Here is a 20626-nt window from a genome sequence, read left to right on the forward strand (position 1 = left end):
GGCCAGAGAGCCAGGGCGGGGCTCAAGGGGTGGGTCCAGAGGACTAGGGCGGGACTTGGGGGGCGGGACACGGACGACAGACACTTAAAAGGTTTAATTAGTGTGGGTCTTTGTCAGCATGAAACTGGGATCACTGCCCTGTATGTCCTCTTCAAGTTTTTGAAGATGCCTTTCAGACTGTTACCTACCTGCCAGAGATCCCAAAAACTGAGGCTGCTGGTGACATACATAGCTTTATCCCTTAGTTCAGTCACAGACCATGGAGAGGCACTTGTAATTGCTCCTCATCCAGCAGAGGGCACTGCATACTGCAAGCTTTTAATACCTTTTTGTTATTAAATACAGAGATTCATCAGGGAATGCCAGGTTTTAATTTTCATTATGGATTTTTACTGTTATGTGAGATTTTCTTGGCTATGTGAATTTTATTAGATGTCATAAAAAGCAGTTTGCTTTCTGTGTTTGTACTTGCTTTCAGTGGCATAGCATAAAATTTCCTGAACAGAAAGTTACTATTACAAGTACTTCCTTTTATAAAGTGATCGTTTTCAGCTCCGATGTTTAAAGGAGTGCATAAATCCAAATGGGAAAGAAAGTGTTGTAATATCCATATGCCACAAAGTTATTTCTTTCTGTGCAAAACATTTTAATGTTTTGTGTTTTGCACGATATAGTTTTACAAAGACTTGGCAAAGGTTTTGCTTGAACTATAAATATGTGACTTTGTTGTTAAAACAAGATGAAATAGGGGCCAACAAGATAGCTCAGTGGGCTAAAACACCTGCTTAGGCAAACACAGGGACCATAGTTTGATCTCTGTACACATGCCATTCCGGTCCCGCCCCCAGGGCAGGCCAGGCCAGGCCAACCACAGAGTCCGTGCCTAGTGACACACACCTGTAATCCCAGCACTTGGAAGGCTGAAAACAGAAGGATCACTGTGGGTTTGAGCTGTGTAGTGAGACCCTGTAACAACCAAATACATTATAAAAAATGAAGGCATGAGGCGATAGCTCATCTTGAGTTCAATCCCCAGTGCCACAAAAAAAACAAAAAAACTATATAAACTTTTCTTCCCAAATACAAATAGAAAGGCATAACACAATTAAAAGGATAGGAAGAACTTGAGGATTAGACAATAAGAGAAAGCAAGGAAAAAAACTAGGAAACATGACAGGAGCAAATCCATACATTTATATTTACAAGATGGGTAAGGCAGTGATCCTGAGAATCTTTAGCAGGTTTTCAAAACTAGCAGTTAATTGGGAGGATTCTCATCCTGACTGACTATATATGCTGATACCTGTGAACTAAACAACTGCACCAAAGATAGCAGTGTGTAATAGTAGGGTCATGCATGGAGTGCCTATCATTCTGGTCTTCTGAATAGGTGCTGCTTGTTATGACACACCGGTTGCTGCCGTGCTGTCTCTCGTGTAGATGGTTGTTTAAAAAGGAAGAGGGTGATGAATGAAGCAGTAGACAGGAAAAGGGGTGTTGTGGGACTGTCCTGCTACAATGCTATATGTGGTTAGATTTCTAAACTTCTGTGTAAAAATATGTAATTGTTTATTCCTATTTCTTAAAATACATTTTTATTTTTTTAATTTTTTTCTTCATATTCTGTAGGGACTTAAAGTTTAACATATCAATATTTGATGAAAAATACCTGTTTCATCTCACACCTAAGATGTTTGGTATTCAGACAGATAGTGAGATTAAGCTCAACTGTCTAGGTTGTAGGGTAATAACAATAAGCTTCTCTTCTGAAGGGTTAACAGCCTAAGTTTGCAGACCAAAAATTAGAGAAAAAGGAGGGCAGCAAGGACAGTCAACATTTTGGCCCTAGCCTTTCAAGGTCAGTGAGGACTCAGGACATAGGAGAACCTGTATTGTAACATCATGTAACTCAGTGGTGTCCCAAATTTTCTGATTAGAAAGATTATGGAGCCAAAGAGGAAAGTGATCATCGATGTAGAGTGTGCCTAAGGACAGTCACATGGAGAGAAAACATTCTCTTAGGCTTTCATAGAGAACAGATTGGTCAAGCAATGGCTATGACTCATCCACATGGCTGGCACTGACAAAGGATCTATAAACTGCTGTACAGGGTTTCAGGATAAGTACTGAGGGGATTTCACTGACCTTATCAGATACAAAAGATACATTTCTTGCTATCTTGGTCTTAACCATCCAGCAAAAAATATAAAAATGAAGTATAAAAAGTAAAGCTATATTAATATGCTGAGCTATGAAAGGCTGAAGTTAACAACTTCTGACATTGCCAGTCTTATGGAAAACCCACTACTATTATGGACTACTGGACTGTATTGGAATATGTTCCTGAATTCATGCACCTATAGTATTCAAATGACAGTGGAATACCCTTCTCTGACAAAACTAAACAAAAAGAGGATACAGATGAATGACCATTTTGTATCTGTATATTCAAAATAGTTAGGATAGATTTATAGCTGTATTCTCTTATTCAGTGAATAGAAAGTTTTTTTGTTTTTTTTTTTTTTTTTGCGGAGCCGGGGATTGAACTCAGGCCCTAGCGCTTGCCAGGGAAGCGCTTATTCCACTGAGCCATCTCCCTGGCCGAAAGATTTGTTCTAATAGTGTTTGTAAACAGGATATCATGTTTGCATCTTGTACGGTGAATAACAACTAAGACAACAATATGCAGTGTATTAATTATTGAAACTGTCCTAATCGGATTTGAAACTGTTTCATTTGCTATTTGTTTCTCAATAAAATTATTGAAAAAAAACCCTTTCTTCCCATTTTCACCGTACTTCACATGTGGAATGTTGAAATGAACAACATTGAATTTAATAGAAGTAGTCATAAACTTTTAGCCACTTTAGTAAATATAGGATACTAAGTTTATATATGAAAAATTTGAAGGATTGGAGTGACTTCAAGTTGTCATTGTAAATTAAATCCCTTATTTTTGCCTGACTTATTAAAATTATTAAACAAATTGATTGTTATCCAGATTCACTTGAGAGGACATAATTGAAAATAACTTCCTAGCTATCCCTTTAGATATATTATTCTAGATACTTATTCCATGTTATGCCTAAGATGTTTGATATTCAGACAGATAGTGAGGTTAAGCTTAACAGCCTAGGTTGTATGGTAATAACAATAAACTTCTAAAAATATAACAAGAGCTATATTAGAATCATATATCATTTAAATTACATTGTTTACAAGAGCATCTTTATTTTTATAAAGACTTTTTATATTAATTTTATTGAGACTATTGGATTACTTCATGCACCTACAATATATGAATGGCAATGGAATGCACATCTCTGACAAAAGTAAACAAAAAAGGGGGATATAAGTGAAGGACCATTTTGTAGTGAAAAAAAATATATATATATATACACATCTGTATATACAAAATAACATAGATATGCAGCTAATTTATCTTAATGAGATTTTTACTAATAGTGTTTAGACAAGATATCATATCTGCATCCTGTACTATGAATAACTACTACAAAGACAACAATATGCAATGTATTAGTTATTCCAAACACTATTAGTACAAATCTTTCTTCTCATTGAACTAAGAGAAAGTAGCTATGTATCTATCCTATTTTGTATATGCAGATATATATTTTTTTCACTACAAAATGGTCCTTTATATACCCCTTTTTTGTTTACTTTTGTCAGAGATGTGTATTCCATTGCTATTAATATGTTGTAGGTGAGTGAATTCAGCAAAGTAATCCAATATAGTCCAGTAATCTATAATAGTAGTGGGTTATCTGCAGGACTAGCAATGTCAGAAGTTGTTGACTTTCAGCCTTTTACAGCTCAGCATATTATATGGCTTTACTTTTTATACCTCGTTTTTATACTTTTCTGCTGGATGGTGAAGACCTATAAAAAGACCTGGATAAAGCAAGACCTATATAATAAGAAATGTAACTTTTGTATCTGATAAGGTCTGTCAAGTCCTCTCAGAATTTATCCTGAAACCCTGTACAGCAATTTGTAGATCCTTTGTCAGTGTCAGCCATGTGGATGAGTCGCAGCCATTGCTTGACCAATTTGCTCTCTGGGAAAGCCTGAGAGAATGTTTTCTCTCCATGTGATTGTCCTTAGGTACACTCTACATTGATGATCACTTTCCTCTGTGGCTCCATAATCTCCTTGATCAGAAAATTTGGGACACCACTGAGTTACATGATGTTACAATACAGGTTCTCCTATGTCCTGAGTCCTCACTGACCTTGAAGGACTAAGGCCAGAATGTTGGCTATCCTTGTAGTCCTTCTTTTTCTCTAATTTTTTGGTCTGCAAACTTAAGTTGTTAACCCTATAGAAGAGAAGCTTAATGATATTATTACCGTATAGCATAGGCAGTTGAGCGTAACATCAGTATCTGAATATCAAACACCTTAGACATAACATGGAACAGGTATTTTCCATCAATTGTTGATATGCTAAACTTTAAATTCCTATACAACATGAAAAAAAATAATGAAAAAGATAATATTAAAAAATAGAAATAAATAATTGCAAATTTTTACATAGAAATTTAGAAATCTAACCATATACAGCATTGTAGCAGGACAGTCCTATGACTTTTTTTTCTTGACTCTTGTTTTCATGTTTTTTATTTATTTATTTCTTAAACAAACATTTACTTGAGAGAGAGTATAGCTGTCCTCAGTGCAGTTACCTAGTTCACAAGTATCAGCATATATAGTCAGTCAGGGTCAGAATCCTACCAGTTAACTGGTAGTTTCAGAAACCTGATGGAGATTCTCAGGATCATTGTGTAAAGGCGTTTTTGAAGGTTGTAATTTTAGAAAAAAATATTTTTGCATTTGTTTTTGGTTATAGTAGTTTTTATGAACTCAAATTATATTCTCTTTACTCATCTTTTAAAGCTTGATGATGTGAAGATAGAGGGAAGAAACTTGTTTGTTGTTGAAAAAGAATTATGTTAGCCAGTTTATAAACAATTAAAAATCTGTTGTGAACCATTCTTTCTCACTTATTGAGAAAAGTCTCATTATTTCTAGTAACTTGCTCTGAGCGTGAACCAATGATTACAGGTATTTATTTCTCACAGATCATTTCCAGCTTTTTAAAGTTTCTCAACTGAAGCATCTCTTACTTTTTTAAATCACTAGTAAATAATTCTGCTTCAGGTATCCTGACAATACTTTGACCTATCTCAACAGGTACAAATGATATTTGAACACTTACTAACTTGAGTTTGTTTTGGATCAGTGTTTAATTTAGTGGATATTTTCATTTCAGTGTAAGTCATTATAATTCCCACTGTTGCAGTGTTCAGTGAAGTTTGCAACAGAGTACAACACATACTTCTTATTTTTGTTGATTTTATTTTTTTTAACAACAGTTTTTGGGAATTTTATTCTGAATATCTTGTTATAAAGTTTAACTAAAATGATAAAGATACTAAAATATTAAGGAAGCTAATTACTTGTCTGTGTGCCTGGCTTTTGGTAAGTATGCATAAAATACATCTAGTAGCAAACTAATATAGAGTAATACTTTAACGGCTCTCATCTTGTCTAAGTGAATAGGTATTTAAACATAACAGTCTCTATTAAGGAAAATATAAATCTGTTAAGATAAGGTGTTCTACACTGTATTTTTATTCTTTATCTTACTTGTTTTTAAAAAGTTGATGTTTAGCAGTGGCGTTTAAATGATTTTGACCATCTTTATAACACAAAATCGTTTTTCCCCGGGAGGAAACACATATATATATTTACATAAACCCCTACAAGTGAAAGAGAAGCTCACAATGCAGTGCTCATACTTAGGCCTTGCCCTTGGGTAAGGATCCACTATTTGAAGAACTTTCTTGACAAACAGAAATGTCCCAAGCTTTAGAACTCATTTGATACTGAGTACCTGGATGTACGTAAACATTAGCATAACGCTGGTTCTTAGAAATGACCCAAATTCTAGTTCTTCCTGATTTGTACTTTTTGCTGCTTTCTTATTTTTGTAGTGTTAGGTTATATGATGAAAAGTACCTGAAATTTATATGACCTGGCCAAAAAACGAATGAGTAGAATCTCTTTTTAAGGCATGCATGACTGAGCATTGAAAAAGGATAATAGTAAATAACTGAAGGAAACTTTAAGGGTCATCTTGTCCAGCTTTGTCAGCAGACAAAGACAAATGCTATCCAGCTCCTTGAAAAATGCTTTCTTCTCTGTAAGGACTCAGTTTCCAATGTATCATGGCTTAGCTTTTCTTGGTGTGTCTCAGTGGTGTATCTTTCACTGTTACATGAGCTGTGGCTATAGCAGCTGCGGGACAGCTTGATTGCTGTGCGAGACATGAGGTACTCATTAGTATTCAGAGTTGTGTGTCAGTTCTGCTGTCAGGATAGAAGCCTATACTTTAAGGATCTAACCTTCTATGGGGAGTTATGAAAAGAGCGCTCCCTATTCATTCACCTAGATGTTTCAGTAGGTAACATATGATGCAAGGCATTTGGTACTTACTTATATTTGAAAACTAAGTATGGAGACATTAAAAAGTTGTTGTGGACCTCTACACAGTTTGTCAGTGATATTGTTAGCTATGTGACCTTATTTTTAAGCAATGTCAATTTTCTTTCTTTAGAATTCAGGATGCTGCTGGGCCTGAGCTGATACTACCTGCAAGCATTGAATTCAGGGAAAGTTGTAAGTAATTCCAGAATCTGTTACTGAATTATTTCTTGTTCCATTTTTCTCCATATGACTTTTATGTGTTTATTTTTCTCTTCTAAAATCTTTTTACAGCTGAAGATTCATTTTTATCTGCCATTATCAATTATACAAATAGCTCTACAGTTCACTTTAAGTTGTCCCCTACGTATGTGTTGTACATGGCATGTCGGTATGTATTATCCAGCCAGCACAGACCTGACCTCAGTCCTACAGAGCGCACACACAAGGTCATTGCTGTCGTCAACAAGATGGTGAGCATGATGGAAGGGGTCATTCAGGTAAGCTCCAGCCTAGATCCCAACAGGCCTGTACTTGTGGTTAGTTTAGAGTGGTGAAGAAGATTCTGTAGCACATCTGATCTGGTTACTTACTTGACTATTTGGAGAATTTTTTTTCCTAAAATAAAAGTTATATATAAAGAATTTTCAAAAAATGTATAGCTGTGCGGAGTTGACAGTTAATTTTTTTTTGTTATAAACTTTAAAATAAATGCAAGTGAACAGTATTTGATAGCATAATGAGCATGAGAAAATATTTTAAAACTGTAGCAGTAGTTTTGAGAAAGTGTTGAGACTGTTGTGGATTTTCTTAGAGTTTACTTAATGACTTACTGAAATTAAATTCATATAAAATTCACTAGATTTTTGATGTGAACAGCATTTAATGCATTCACAATGTTGCACAACCACTACCTCCAAAACATTTTCATTGCTTGAAACAAAACCCATCTTTCCTTCCCTCAGTTTTCTGATAACCACTTTCTTAGAATTTTTCATGGTTATAGAAAGCACTTGCTCCTTTCTATGATGTCTGTCTGTCTGTCTATGGGAATGATGGATGTCATGGTGAATTTCTCACTTAAGAAAAAGTTTTCTAAGTCTGTTTTGAAAATCTCGAGAAATAAGAGTATTTTATTGGTACAGCGATTTCATTCCTTTAAGTATTCTGTTGATCTACAGTTGATAAAATTGGGATGGCCATTTTTTATATATGAAGATTGGTTTTTAAAGTCCTCAAAACCAAATTTACAAGTCCTTTAACAGTTTTCCTAATACTTTTGTCAGTGCCCTTATCAGCTATAAAACTCTAATAATGTTGTAATATGATTAAGTGGCTTTGTTTTGTTCCTTCCAGGATCACTTGAGGGAAGCTAAAGTGACCTTTTAATTCCCTCAGAATTGTCTAAAAAGCCAAAATTTTTAAACCATGCTTTTTTCTCATTTGAATGAGTCACATTATTATAAGAGTTTGATGGGGTTATATTTGCTTTACTCAAACTAGGAAAGGGAAGGTCATTTTATTTAAATACCTTTTTGTTACTCTAGTATCATTGTTTTATGAACAAGCATGAATTTCCTTTCAGTTGTCCCTCCAGAGCCATTGTCTGTCTCTCATCACATTTGCACTTGTAAACCCATCTTTAGACTGGAAAATTCTCACTATCACACTGCCTTGAGACTTTCCTTGCTGGTTTCTGTTGGACAGGGCAGTAACCACCACTAGGACAAGTCTTTTAAACTGGAAATTTAGGGCTTGTATGTAACTAGGAAAGTCTCAAAACAACTGTGGCAGCAAATGATTTAAATTTTAGTTTCAAAAAACTAATTTATTCTCTTTAGTAGAGATATGAGTTCCTTATTTACTTATAAAATTTTAGCTTTTATTTTGACTTTTACTGGTCTTTCCTGTCTCTCATGCGAATTAATTCAGGGGAATGGACTTGTATTTTATATGCCTTTAAGTAGTAAGTACTCAGTATCATTAAAAAGACATTCAGAAGTCCTTCCTTTGCATATATTTTAAGGAGATCAGTATGTTCATGTGTTTTATTGTAACATTTTTATAAGTTCTATAAAGTTCACTTGTACCAGTGTTGAGAGTGTAAACTAAACCTTTATCATATACTTCCAAAGCTGCTTCAGAACCAATAAATAAAAATATAATTGGTGCATAGCATAACTGAATGTTATACCGTCATGTCGTACCTTCATATTAGTGTTTTGATTTTTTTTAAACTATCATGATTGTTTACAAGTTTCTTTCTCTCGTTCTGCTTGATTTCCCCTCGTCTGTTTTTCTCCAGGAAGTAGACCAGGTTGATCAGGTAGGACATACTGCTGGGAGCTGATCCTAGCTGTGTTGGCTTAGCTGAGTTTCTCATGCTGCTTTCATGTCAAATACAATACTACAACAGCTGGACTGAACAGTTCATAACACTCATTCAGCAACTGAAACATGCAGTACTAAAACCCTTTTTGACTGTGCAACTTTTATCAGCATTTCATAATTTCTGCTTAATGCACTTCAGTGTGGATATGAAATGACAAAAGTTCTGTTTCTTCTCTTTTATTATTTATCCTTGGTTCCTATTCTTTGGATCTCATCTTAGGTTGCCTGGCCTGCACATGTGGTCGGGAGAGGGCACGATAGATCAGTACTTGATACTGAGTTGCATGGTGTCCTAGCCAATGACTACAGGTATCAGGGTGGCTGTGGGTAACCATAAATACATGTGTGTATACTGCACAGATTACCAGATAAAGTGCAATCTGTAATTGGCTACTGTATTATTTGAAATCTCCATCTTCCCACTTACTCATTAATTGGAGCTAATTAGACTTATGTCTCCATAAAACCTACAAAACAGCTGCAGTGATTGTTGCTTTCCGCTGCATTGTGTATACCCAAATTCCTTTGCAAGTATCTGGTATCTGTGGTAAATACCTGGGTGAAGATGGGAATGTACTGGTTTATCTTTGGCAGCTTTTCAGGAGCATTCCTGTTTTTATTGTTTTAGTTTGTCTTATGTTACTTACAGAAATGTGTTCTGTCCACAGAAACAAAAGAATATTGCAGGGGCATTGGCCTTCTGGATGGCAAACGCATCTGAACTTCTCAACTTCATCAAGCAGGACCGAGACCTCAGTCGGATCACATTAGATGCCCAAGATGTCTTAGCTCATTTAGTTCAGATGGCATTTAAGTAAGGAGCACATGTTTAAAAATGACCTTTCTGTAGAGTTAAATCAAATATCTTTTTGTACCCTTTTCAAAACTAACAAGAGTTTACTTTTTTTTTTTTTTTTTTGGTACCAGGAATTGAACTCAGGACCTTGCATTTGCCAGGCAGGCACTGGCTTGTGCTGCTGAGCTGTTAAAAAACTTTAAGCTGCTGCTTAAAATTTTTACTTACATTAACTGAAGATATATCAAGAAACATAAGTAAAATGTTTTTAAGAATATTGAATTCAACGAGCTATGTTCTAAGGATCCTGAGATTATAACTCTTTTCTTAAAAATAGAAAATATTTCTAAAGAATAGAGATTGTTTGACAGGTGATAACATGTCTATAGTAGCAGTGTGTTGTGCCAAGATTATTACAATTGTTCATATATTTTTTTTTCAGATACTTGGTTCATTGTCTTCAATCAGAACTTAATAATTACATGCCAGCCTTTCTGGATGACCCTGAGGAGAATAGTCTGCAGAGACCAAAAATAGGTTAGGATATTCTTTGTTTCCTCCCTCTTTTTCTTTCATATTTAACTTCATCTTAATGTTTATTATTTGTGAGGTATGTGTTTTTTAAAGAAATACAAGGTCTTGTTGGATTTGACTGAATAAAACATAGTAACTTCAAACTGCCATCTGTTTTGTTTATGAATAGTTCTCATTTTTGGAATGTCATGCACATCATACTTTTTTAAATGTCTATTGGGTAAACTTAGGAAAAAATAGCTAGTTAATGACTCTGTAGTTTAAGGCCATGTCACTGATTCCTATCCAGAAGACACTGATATTGTGAAATGATACTGCATAGCAGTGACTACCATAATTCCCATGATCAAAGTTTGATGGCGCACAGAAGTTTCTTGGATGATATGTGGCCCCTGTCTTTTCGCCTGTGTCCTGACAGATGATGTGCTGCACACACTCACGGGAGCCATGTCTTTGCTTCGGCGCTGCAGAGTCAATGCTGCTTTGACCATCCAGCTTTTCTCACAGCTGTTCCACTTTATCAATATGTGGCTGTTCAACAGATTGGTGACTGACCCAGATTCGGGGCTGTGTTCCCACTACTGGGGAGCAATTATCCGCCAGCAGTTGGGACATATTGAAGCTTGGGCAGAGAAGCAGGGGCTAGAGCTGGCGGCTGATTGTCACCTGAGCAGAATTGTACAGGTTTGTGTACATGATTCCTACTTCACCGGTAATGTACTTTATGGTGAATGTATTAGATTTTAATGACAGGCAAGAGTTTTGATGAAACAAAGCCTCATGACCCTCTGTTCAGGGTTTTCCCATTTACAGATAGTGAAATCATGGTATGTTACTACTTGGGCCACCATATTAGCACAGCAAATTCAGTGGCTTGACAGGATTTTATTTCTCCCAGTTCTGGCAGCCAAAAGGAGAAATCAGGATGTTGCAAGGACTGGTTCTTTGTGAGGACCATGAGGGAAAAATCTGTTCCAAGTCTCTAATGCCAGCTTTTAGGAACTTAAAGACAGATTTCGGCATTTCTTGGCCTGTAGATACATCATCCTGTTCTCTGCCTCCATCTCTCCATGGCAGTTTCCTTGTGTGTGTATCTGTCCCAGTGTTTACTTTGTATAAGCACACTTGCAGTAGTTGAATAAGCTCATCTCAACTTGACTACCACTGTAAAGACCACATCTAAGTAGGGTCCTTTCTGAGGTCCTGACAGTTAATCCTCCAACATGAATTTTGAAGGACACAGTTCAACCTCAATAGGTAAATAACCAGTAGCATATAAATATCCTTAAAGGGTCCTTTTTTTAAATTGAGCTCACTAAGACCTATTTCATAAAGCTCCATACTAAAGGACAAATACCAGTTTAAAAATGAACAATTAACTGTTAAGAATGCAAGCCAAATAGTATTCTGCTGTCTTAACCAGTTCTGAGAGAACTTTTAAGATACCCAAGTGAGTTATGTGTAACTTCAAGCCCTAGGACAGTTTTTTTTTATGTTATTTTAATTTATTTAACTTAGTTCTTGATTTCTTTCTTTTGATGCAATTTGGTATATAGAAAGTCTGGATTGCTAGTTATAAAAAGCCACTTATAAAAAAGTTATCATATCCCAGTAATTGGTTATCTTGATATATAAATTTGTAAAGTTTCAAAGGAAATTTTTAAATTGTGTAATGAACCTTAATAGTTGAATCTAATTATATTGCGAAATCTAAAGGGCATCTAAAAACTTGGATAAATCATTAGTTTAATTAAATGTTAGTTAATAGAAATATGTCTCTTTAATATTCTGCATGCCAACATGCAGTTAGCAAGGTATTAGCTTTAAACATACTACTTAAAAGACTTTCTTGGACATTGTGCACTTAAACCCAGGACTTTGTGCATGCTAAGTGTGTGCTGTATACCACTGAGCTACAACCCTAGCCAAAGGATATTTGTGCAGTACTGTACTTCTAAATATTTTATATCATTTATTCTTTTAAAAGGCAACCACTTTGCTTACAATGGATAAGTATGCACCTGAAGACATTCCAAATATAAACAGCACCTGCTTTAAGTTAAACTCATTGCAACTTCAAGCCTTATTGCAGAATTATCACTGTGCACCTGATGAGCCTTTTATCCCAACAGTAAGTTGATGTTACTCTATTACCGTAGAGTGAAGGCATATTTGAACAGGACCATTCTATTTATTTTTTTAAAAAGAAAAACTTATTTAACTACTTATTTTAATATGTTAACTTACTTAAAGTCATGCCACCATTTTGCTATTGCTATCTGAGATGGAGTTCAATGGGAGGGACAGAAACTACACAAGCAGTTTAATTAGAAAGTGATTTAAAGTAAGTAGTTGTTTTTCGAAAAATTATTGCAAGAACTAGAGGAAAGGAGGTTGGGAAGTTGTCCCTGAACTACTGAGTTCAGGGGCCTGCCACTGTAAGTACCACAGGATTAAAGCTGCTGCCACAGCCACGAAGATTTTCTCTCAGCACTGTCCTGTCTGCACTTTACCATCAATAGCAGCAGCACATGAACTTCCACTGTATGGCCACAAACCTTGTACAGAAGTGTCTGATAGTAAAATCCAGTCTTACCCAGGAGAGAGTCTAGAGGTTGAGTGTGTGTCCTGCACATTGAAAGGAATGGAGGGTAAGAAACCCATTCCATGATATCTGCAACCATTAGCTATATATTGAGAGGCATGCTGCAGGTATCTGCCATAAGAGCCAGGCACATATCCTGTGATCTATATAAGCTGACAGGCACAAGTTTTCCCAAACTGGAAATCAACCTGTCTACAATAGTGGGTCCAGAAATCTTATCAGTTCGTATAAAGGAATGCTAAACTTCAGTGAGAAAGAATGAACAGTAGTGACCACTGTACCATAAGTAGCACAGAAGAAGCCATATTCAAAGTTTGTACCTCTCTGAATTTCAGAACAGATAGAAGCCTAGGTATCTGCTCTCTTCATGGCAGTTAGGGTACCAGTAGGGAATAGGGGATGCCAGTGTTCCATTCATGGACTAGAGATGGACATGTTAGTTGAGTTGGTGTTTTCACTTCAGTGGGCTGTACAGCTAGTTAGGATTTGGAACATCTTTGTATAGGTAGCATATATCAGTAACATGTTTTCAAACAGAAATCACGAATAAGCCCATAATTAGAAATATCTTCTGTCTATTATTACGTTTCCAAAGTGGAAAAAACATTTTACGAAATTTTGTCCTAGTTTTTTATATTTGACATTGTGTAAGCTTTACCTTTGTCAACAAAACAAAACAAAACAAAAATTGATTATTAATAACTGAATCATAAATATGTTAAAGAATTATACAAAGAAATGACTATTTTGGAAAAAGGGAAAATTTCCAAATTTCTCATGATTAAACAGTTTTTATGTAAAGCTATAAGTAATTGGAAATTAATAATTACTGTCAGTTTACTGTAAAGTGTGTTCACCTTGCATGTGTATTCTGAGTGTATTGATCAGTTTGCCTCCACTAGAGCCCTATACCTTTGTAAGTCTTAAGTGCGATGTAGTGATTTGGAACATTTTTGAATATTGCTGAATACATGCTCCAATCAAGCATGTTTTCATGACGTAGTGTTTATATTTCAACAGGATCTTATAGAAAATGTAGTGGCTGTTGCTGAAAACACAGCTGATGAGCTGGCCCGCAGTGATGGGAGGGATGTGCAGCTGGAGGAAGATCCTGACCTGCAGCTGCCTTTTCTTTTGCCTGAAGATGGCTATTCTTGTGATGTCGTCAGAAACATTCCAAATGGTTTACAAGAGTTTTTAGACCCTCTGTGCCAGAGAGGTAAATGCTTTTGACCACACCTGAATCTAAGCTGTGGCCCAGGTTGAAATCAACCTTTCATGTGCTGTCTCTCTAGCAGCCCACTCAGTGGGAGTGTACCTGTGTCTTTTGGATAGTCTTCCCATGACTTAAGAAGCATTTCCCTATGACGTAGGTTCAGACAGGTTCAGACACAGCCTTTGGGTTTGTTGGGGCCCTGTGGTAAGCACCTGCTTTGCCTACTGGGTGCCCTGGTAACTCTTTCTCTCTCCTGGCATTCCATGGCCATTTTGATTCCCTAAGACCAAGCTGGGACCTTTGTGTATATGTGCTGGGCCAGAAGACCAATTGAAAATGGCACAGACTGAGTCCCCAGCCATCCCTGCTAGATATGCTGCATGAACAGATTACTCCTTGCCTCAATTTCTCATCTTTTTAAAGAGAGTGCTGAGGATTGGAAGGATTGCCTGTGGGACAAGAGTTCTGAGTACCTAGTGTGCTGCTGGTGCTGCTGCAGCTAGCAGTGGTGGTAGTGGTGCTGATGAGGCAGCTCACCTGCTTGGCATGCTCTCATGCGCTGTGTTTTGTTTTTTTTTAATGGAAGGTCTACTCAGCACAGTTAAGGTAGCATGCACCTCACACATTTCCCTGCCACTGTGACTTTTACTGCATTGTCTGTCTGGTGTATATAGATTGAAAATGCTACTATTATACCTAATGTATATGATTTTGAATTAGACCACATTTTAATCTGCTCTGGTACTTTTTTTTAACATGGGGCTATTATGAATAAATAGAAGAGTAGATTGAAAATGTAGGTATCTATTGACACAATTAGGAGTGAAGTTAAGGTGTTCTGTCCATAGCTAATTAAATTTAATCAGTATGATTTTTACCTTCAGTAGTTCACTTACCACAGTCAGTACATTTTATATCTTCAAAAGTGTCTCAGAGTTTTTGCTAGTGTTTTAAAAATTCATCTTAGAGAGGTGACTTCTGTTGAAATGCATTGCTCAGCTCTCTGGGCCATCCTCAGAGAAAAAAAGGGTAGGCATGGCAGAGGTGAAGCTCTTTAGGATATGAAGGGTGAAGAAAGAGAAATGGGTACAAGAGGGAAAGCCCATGTGCACCCATGTGGAAAGGAAGATGGGTTGGCTGCAGTGTGGTCATGCTAGGGTGCCCTGGCAGCAGCCCGTGAACATTGTTTCTGTAGTGGCAGTACTCAGTTGCCACAGGCTGCTTAGAGGTGCCTTTCTCTGTGCCCCACATACCAGCACTGCATACACCACACCCAGCTCTTACACTTTCCTGCATATACCACATCCAGCTCTTATACTTCCAAGATACACCCTACTCATGCATCAGCCATGCCGCTATCTTTTGACAGTTCCTCTCACCCAACTCTTCTAGATCTGCTTTGTGCCCTACTGCCATCAGCTCATTTAAAATTACAGTTATTTATGGTTCTATACCCTGCTAAGAACTCTTTACTGTGACTTGTAGGATGGAAGTAACTACTGAGCATGCTGTCACTCAACCTAGGATGAAGGTGCTTGCTGTTTGTCACTGAGAGGCTGCTGTTCTGTGTGCTACATGCATGTCAGGTCTTAGTTGCTGCTGTTGAGCCTCCCCTCTCCCCATTAGTGATCTCTTAAATTCTAACTAGACCCCTACTCATCTAGAAAACCTTAGTTCCCATCCTGATGCTTGACATGCTTTCCCTGAGAGTGGTTCTTGGTATTTGTACCTCTGCCACTGTACTACCCTGTACTTAAGGGCCAAGCTCCAGAGCCTTGCCCTCATGACTGAGCATGGAGGTGGCCCTCTGAATGCTGGTGTACAGGCAGGCTGAGCTCACTGACCTTGTAGTTGGGTGTGCTTCCAGAATGTGCTTGGTATGCTTGCATAGCAAGCTGGAAGCCCTGGGTTCGGTCCTCGACACCAAAAACAAAAGTAAACCTCCCCTAAAAAAGAGTTGAACCAAAAAAATACAGTAAAATCAAAAAAGACCAAAAACAAGGCAACTGCACACACATGGGGCTAGGAATTTGGCTCAGTGGTAGAATGCTTGCCTAGTAAGCTGGAAGCCCTGGGTTCGGTCCTCGGCACCAAAAACAAAAAATAAACCTCCCCTAAAAAACAATTCAAACAGAATGTGCTTGGTTGGCCTGCCTTGTTCTCTCCACATCCATGTGGGCCTGCTGCATGCTAAATGTTCATAACTCTTTGAGGCCTTGTCAGTAAGCAAGCAGGGAGACTTAATTTACTAATATTTTGCAAATGTATATAATTTATAATGTGTACCAAGTGCCAGTTTTGTCAAATGTACTATGGAGCAAATACTTGGAAATAATGTTGCAGTAATGAGGTCTTCATTAAGTTTTCTTTGTAACTTCCCCTCAGGTTGTCTTTGAGTGGATGATTTTAGGACATAGGTTGTATTTCACCATGGTCTTGGCATCGCTACCTGACTTCATATGTGTTAGATGATTATAATATATACAGCCTAGTGCACAGATGCCTTTAAAAGACTTACAAAGAGTTGGGTGTTTTATGACATCAGTTTTGTTGATTCTTCATGCTCTGTTCTTTGTAAGCTGATTAAAGAACTATTATGTACTGTTCAGTTCCTTTTGTTTTTTCATGTAATGAATTGCCGTGAGAGAAGACTATATAACCAGCTTGGACTTGTATGTTGGCTAAGGGGAATTCCTTAAACTCTCATAAAGCATGTCTCCATTGGCACCATGGTCCAGAACTTGTTAGAACCCTGACATTTGAAAAATTAAGAACATAATTTTTAATTATTGATATTTTGAAATCTTATTAAATTCATAGTACCATAAAATAGGGAAAGCAAATTATATTTTAATAAAATTGGATTGAAACAGTGATTTTTTTCCTTCCAAAAAAGTAACATTGCTTTATATCATTATTTTAACTCAATGTATTTTTTATATCTCCTTTTTCCTGTACCACAGATATACTTGCCATACGTGACCAAAAGTAGCAGTCTACATAACCCGCCAGATGAAATACTAGGGTTGACAAGACATTTCTGTTGTAGGCAAGGCAGAGCCAGTGTCTCACACAGCACAAACAACATTTCCCCACCAGCATAGGCTGTCCTCTGCAGCAGGATGACAGCAGCTTTGGAGGAAGCTTTAGGCTCACTCAGGGCCTGTGTGTTATAACTTTGTTGCAAATTACTGAGACATACAAAATAAGATTTGATTAAGTGAAGGGTGATGTGTTTTGAATTAAAGTGTCATTTGTTCCTAATTAAAATAACAAAAAATATTCTGTAAAACATAAAATTATTCTAAACTTTATTTGTAAAGAGCTTAAATTATTTGAGTATAAACTCATAAGAAATCTAGACAGAATAATGAGAAGGGACATACCTGACCACAGAATAGTGCAAGTTAAATAAAGTCTTCAGTGTAAGTCATTTAACACAGTGTCAGATGAGGTGGGCAGACACTCATGTCTGTCATTCTCTGATTTCCTTCAGTGTGCCTTCTCTTGGCTAAATAGACACTCAGAGTGTCATGCAGGGCCTTCAGGTCCAGTGGAGTCAACAGTTCTACAAAGTAGCAACTATAAGACAATTGAATATTTTCTTAGAGAAGAAAAAAAGTGCTTTTGGAACACAGGAACAAAAGACCAGATTTTACTTTACATTTAGGTGCTGAAATTCTGTTGGTCCCAACAAATCCGTGATTTTTAGGTGGTAATTCAGTTTTTAGAGTGAGTAAGGTATAAAAAGTATTATCATTAGATAGTACGTAATACTTTTTCTTGCTTCCCTGATGAAGATCATCTGTCTTGGTGGTATGCTTTTTCCATGTTATAATTGCCTTGTTTCCTCCTCAGGATTTTGCAGATTAATTCCTCACACACGTTCACCAGGTACTTGGACGATATATTTTGAAGGTGCAGATTATGAAAGTCACCTTATGCGTGAGAACACAGAACTGGCAAGTATTCTCAGAATGTTAGATGAGCTGTGACATAAAATATATTTCTGATGACATGAGGATTGCATGCAAGCTTTTTCTTTGCTTGCACTAAACATTTTTGTGATAGAAAAATATTTTTTGAGATCATTTTTAGGACCAATTTTATTCAAACATCTTAAACTGACTTATAGATATGTATTTCCTTCCCTTCTGGGCAGTGTCTATAGTTTTGTCTGTAAACAAATGGTACATTTTAAAATACAGAATACTTATGCTCATAATCATACTGACATTAATGTTAATGCAGAAATGAAAAACATGGTAATATGGTAGTAGCCTTAGTAGATGTTACAAAATTTTTTTTTTCTTTAGCAAAAATATCTTTTTCTTGTGTAATCTTGCTTTGACTTAAATATACACCAAGTTATTCATTGCTACTTTGTAGTCTTCAAAATAGTAATAAAGTCCTTCATACATCTTTAGGAAAATTCTACTTCATACCAGGTTTTAAACAGTAACAAAAAAGATATGTCTTTGTAAAGTAATTCAAAGTAACTCAAGTTGGCTTTCTAATGTAGTTGAGGTTTTGAGCTATGCAAGAGCCACCTCCAAAAGCTGAATCGATGGCTTCTCTGTTACACCAAAAATGTACTTTTTACTGACCTTTAATTGTCAAATCCAAAGTAACAGCAGTAACTTGTAATAACTACATTTTGAAGAGAAGCAAGTTCTTTCTTAGAAGAATAACTGTTTCTTTTTCTAATTTTGATTTTAAAAGAAATTCTGATATCTGATTTTACTTTTTCCCAAAATATTCTCTCGTAGGCTTTATTTTTTTTCTAAATTAAAAATCCATGTATAAATTTCCACTTCTTACGCCTTCATGTTCATGAATTTTGTTAAGTTCCCATCAGTGCGTATGCACTAGTGGTTTTGTTTTATAGTTTTATCTATTGGACTAAGATATGACTTAACATGTAACTTCCATGTACTGTTTCTTTCTTTAAATCTGACCTGCCTCAGGGACTGTAACTTAGTCCTCAACTTGGTTGCCCAGCCATTGAGGTTTTCCTTGGCAGAATACTTTGAGCGCTGCTGCATGACTCCTGTAGGTGCTATGTTTTTATCATTTAAAATAAAATGATTTGCATTTTTGTAAAAGAGACAGATGTCAGGTCATTTGTGTTATAGCTTGCTTTGCTTCTTTTTCTCTTTTTTACTAGCTTCCCTAGAGAAAGTGTGAAATCAGCTTAACATGTTCCTGGTAGCTTGAACCACCAGTGGTGGCCTGCATGACTGTCCAATTGGGAAGCATTTACCACTGGTGCTACAAATAGATCTAGTCACTCTTACTGGTCTTTTTGATAATACAGTTAATTTTAGAAACCTTGCAGTGGGACAGGCATACATGTATCACTGGGTGGTTCAAGCCACCTGCAGAGAGACATACAGTTTAAGCCCCTGTCATGAATGTTTAAATTTCTTCTTGGGAAACAAAAAAAACCTGATAATTTATTTTAAAAAGTAATAAGGTAAAAATTGGATGTTTTGTCTTAATGATGCATTTTCTAGCTTGTTAAAAGTTTTAATATTTTTTGCAACTCAAGTTCTTAATATTTAAAAAGCCAACTTTTATGACCAGAACTATGTGCCAGACCCTAATCAAGAGCATGTGTATTGAGCTTTCCAGCTATGTGAAGAGTACCTCTGTCAGTGGGTCTTTTTCACTCTTCTTCTTTGCTTCCTGTAGTGCACTTGACTGACTGCTTCCTAATCACATGGAAGCACTTAGATTTCAGCTGCAAAGTAAGCCATTGTTCTCATTCTTTAGGCCCAGCCTCTGAGGAAAGAACCTGAAATCATCACTGTGACCCTGAAAAAGCAGAATGGAATGGGCCTTAGCATCGTTGCAGCAAAGGTACGGGAGTGGGTGCCATGTGGCCACTCTGCCTTTTGTTTCCTGGGCAATGAGTTGGCCACCATCAGGGCTGCTGCAGTGAGGGAACAGGGAACACTGCTTCTGGGGCCTGGAGGGTGCCGTACGGTAAAGCCACAATGCTCTGGGTTAATAGAAAAGTGAACCCTGAGCGGGGGCAGGGAGAGTGGTACCTGAAGCCTGAGCAGTTTAAAGGTACTGGCATCACTTGAGCAGTTCTGCAAAGGGAAAAAAGTTTTCCTGTAGGAGAATGGTCACACATCTATTGCTTCTTCATCACACATCTCTGGTTTTTTCAGCTTTTAGTGATCTGAGAGTCCAGGAAATCTCATGACACAGTCAGGATTCTGGTTCAGTTTCAGTTGGAGCTTAGGAGGTGATTGTTTTTAGGAGTTCTGACTGTTCAGCTATGCTCGCAGAACTTTGAGGACTTGTCTGCAGCAGGATATTCCAAGCCACACAAATCTTTTCTCTCTCTCTTAACTCTAGGAAGTTAACATTGGAACTCTAGGAGTAACAGGACCTCATGAAGTTCTTACTTGCTTATCTTGAACTTTATTTTAGAGTTCCAACCAGGTATTTTCAGTGGAACAAACAAGATTCTTTAGCTAATAATTTATTAAATAATACTAGATTCATCTATGCTAATGTTTTTCTTAAAATAACATGTTAACAACTAAAATTGTTGCCTCCGTTCG

The 20626-nt window shown here is 36.8% G+C and overlaps 1 protein-coding gene across 10 annotated transcripts in view; it reads left to right on the forward strand.

Annotated features, from left to right (window-relative positions):
• Positions 1-20626, forward strand: part of Afdn (afadin, adherens junction formation factor) — a 185254-nt gene that overhangs the window by 116456 nt on the left and 48172 nt on the right. For 6 of the 10 annotated variants that reach the window (XM_023706500.1, XM_023706508.1, XM_023706503.1 and 3 more), the window contains exons 13-22: positions 6640-6701; positions 6801-7006; positions 8812-8832; positions 9566-9711; positions 10136-10230; positions 10646-10911; positions 12215-12358; positions 13853-14051; positions 17907-18010; positions 19824-19910. In XM_023706500.1, the coding sequence (XP_023562268.1) occupies positions 6640-6701; positions 6801-7006; positions 8812-8832; positions 9566-9711; positions 10136-10230; positions 10646-10911; positions 12215-12358; positions 13853-14051; positions 17907-18010; positions 19824-19910 (1330 nt within the window). The remainder of the gene's footprint in view (positions 1-6639; positions 6702-6800; positions 7007-8811; positions 8833-9565; positions 9712-10135; positions 10231-10645; positions 10912-12214; positions 12359-13852; positions 14052-17906; positions 18011-19823; positions 19911-20626) is intronic. The other 4 variants (XM_023706504.1, XM_004646229.2, XM_023706507.1 and 1 more) reach the window with 1 other exon arrangement.

Source organism: Octodon degus, unplaced genomic scaffold (assembly GCF_000260255.1).
Source record: "Octodon degus isolate 3935 unplaced genomic scaffold, OctDeg1.0 scaffold00261, whole genome shotgun sequence".
Taxonomy (NCBI): domain Eukaryota; kingdom Metazoa; phylum Chordata; class Mammalia; order Rodentia; family Octodontidae; genus Octodon; species Octodon degus.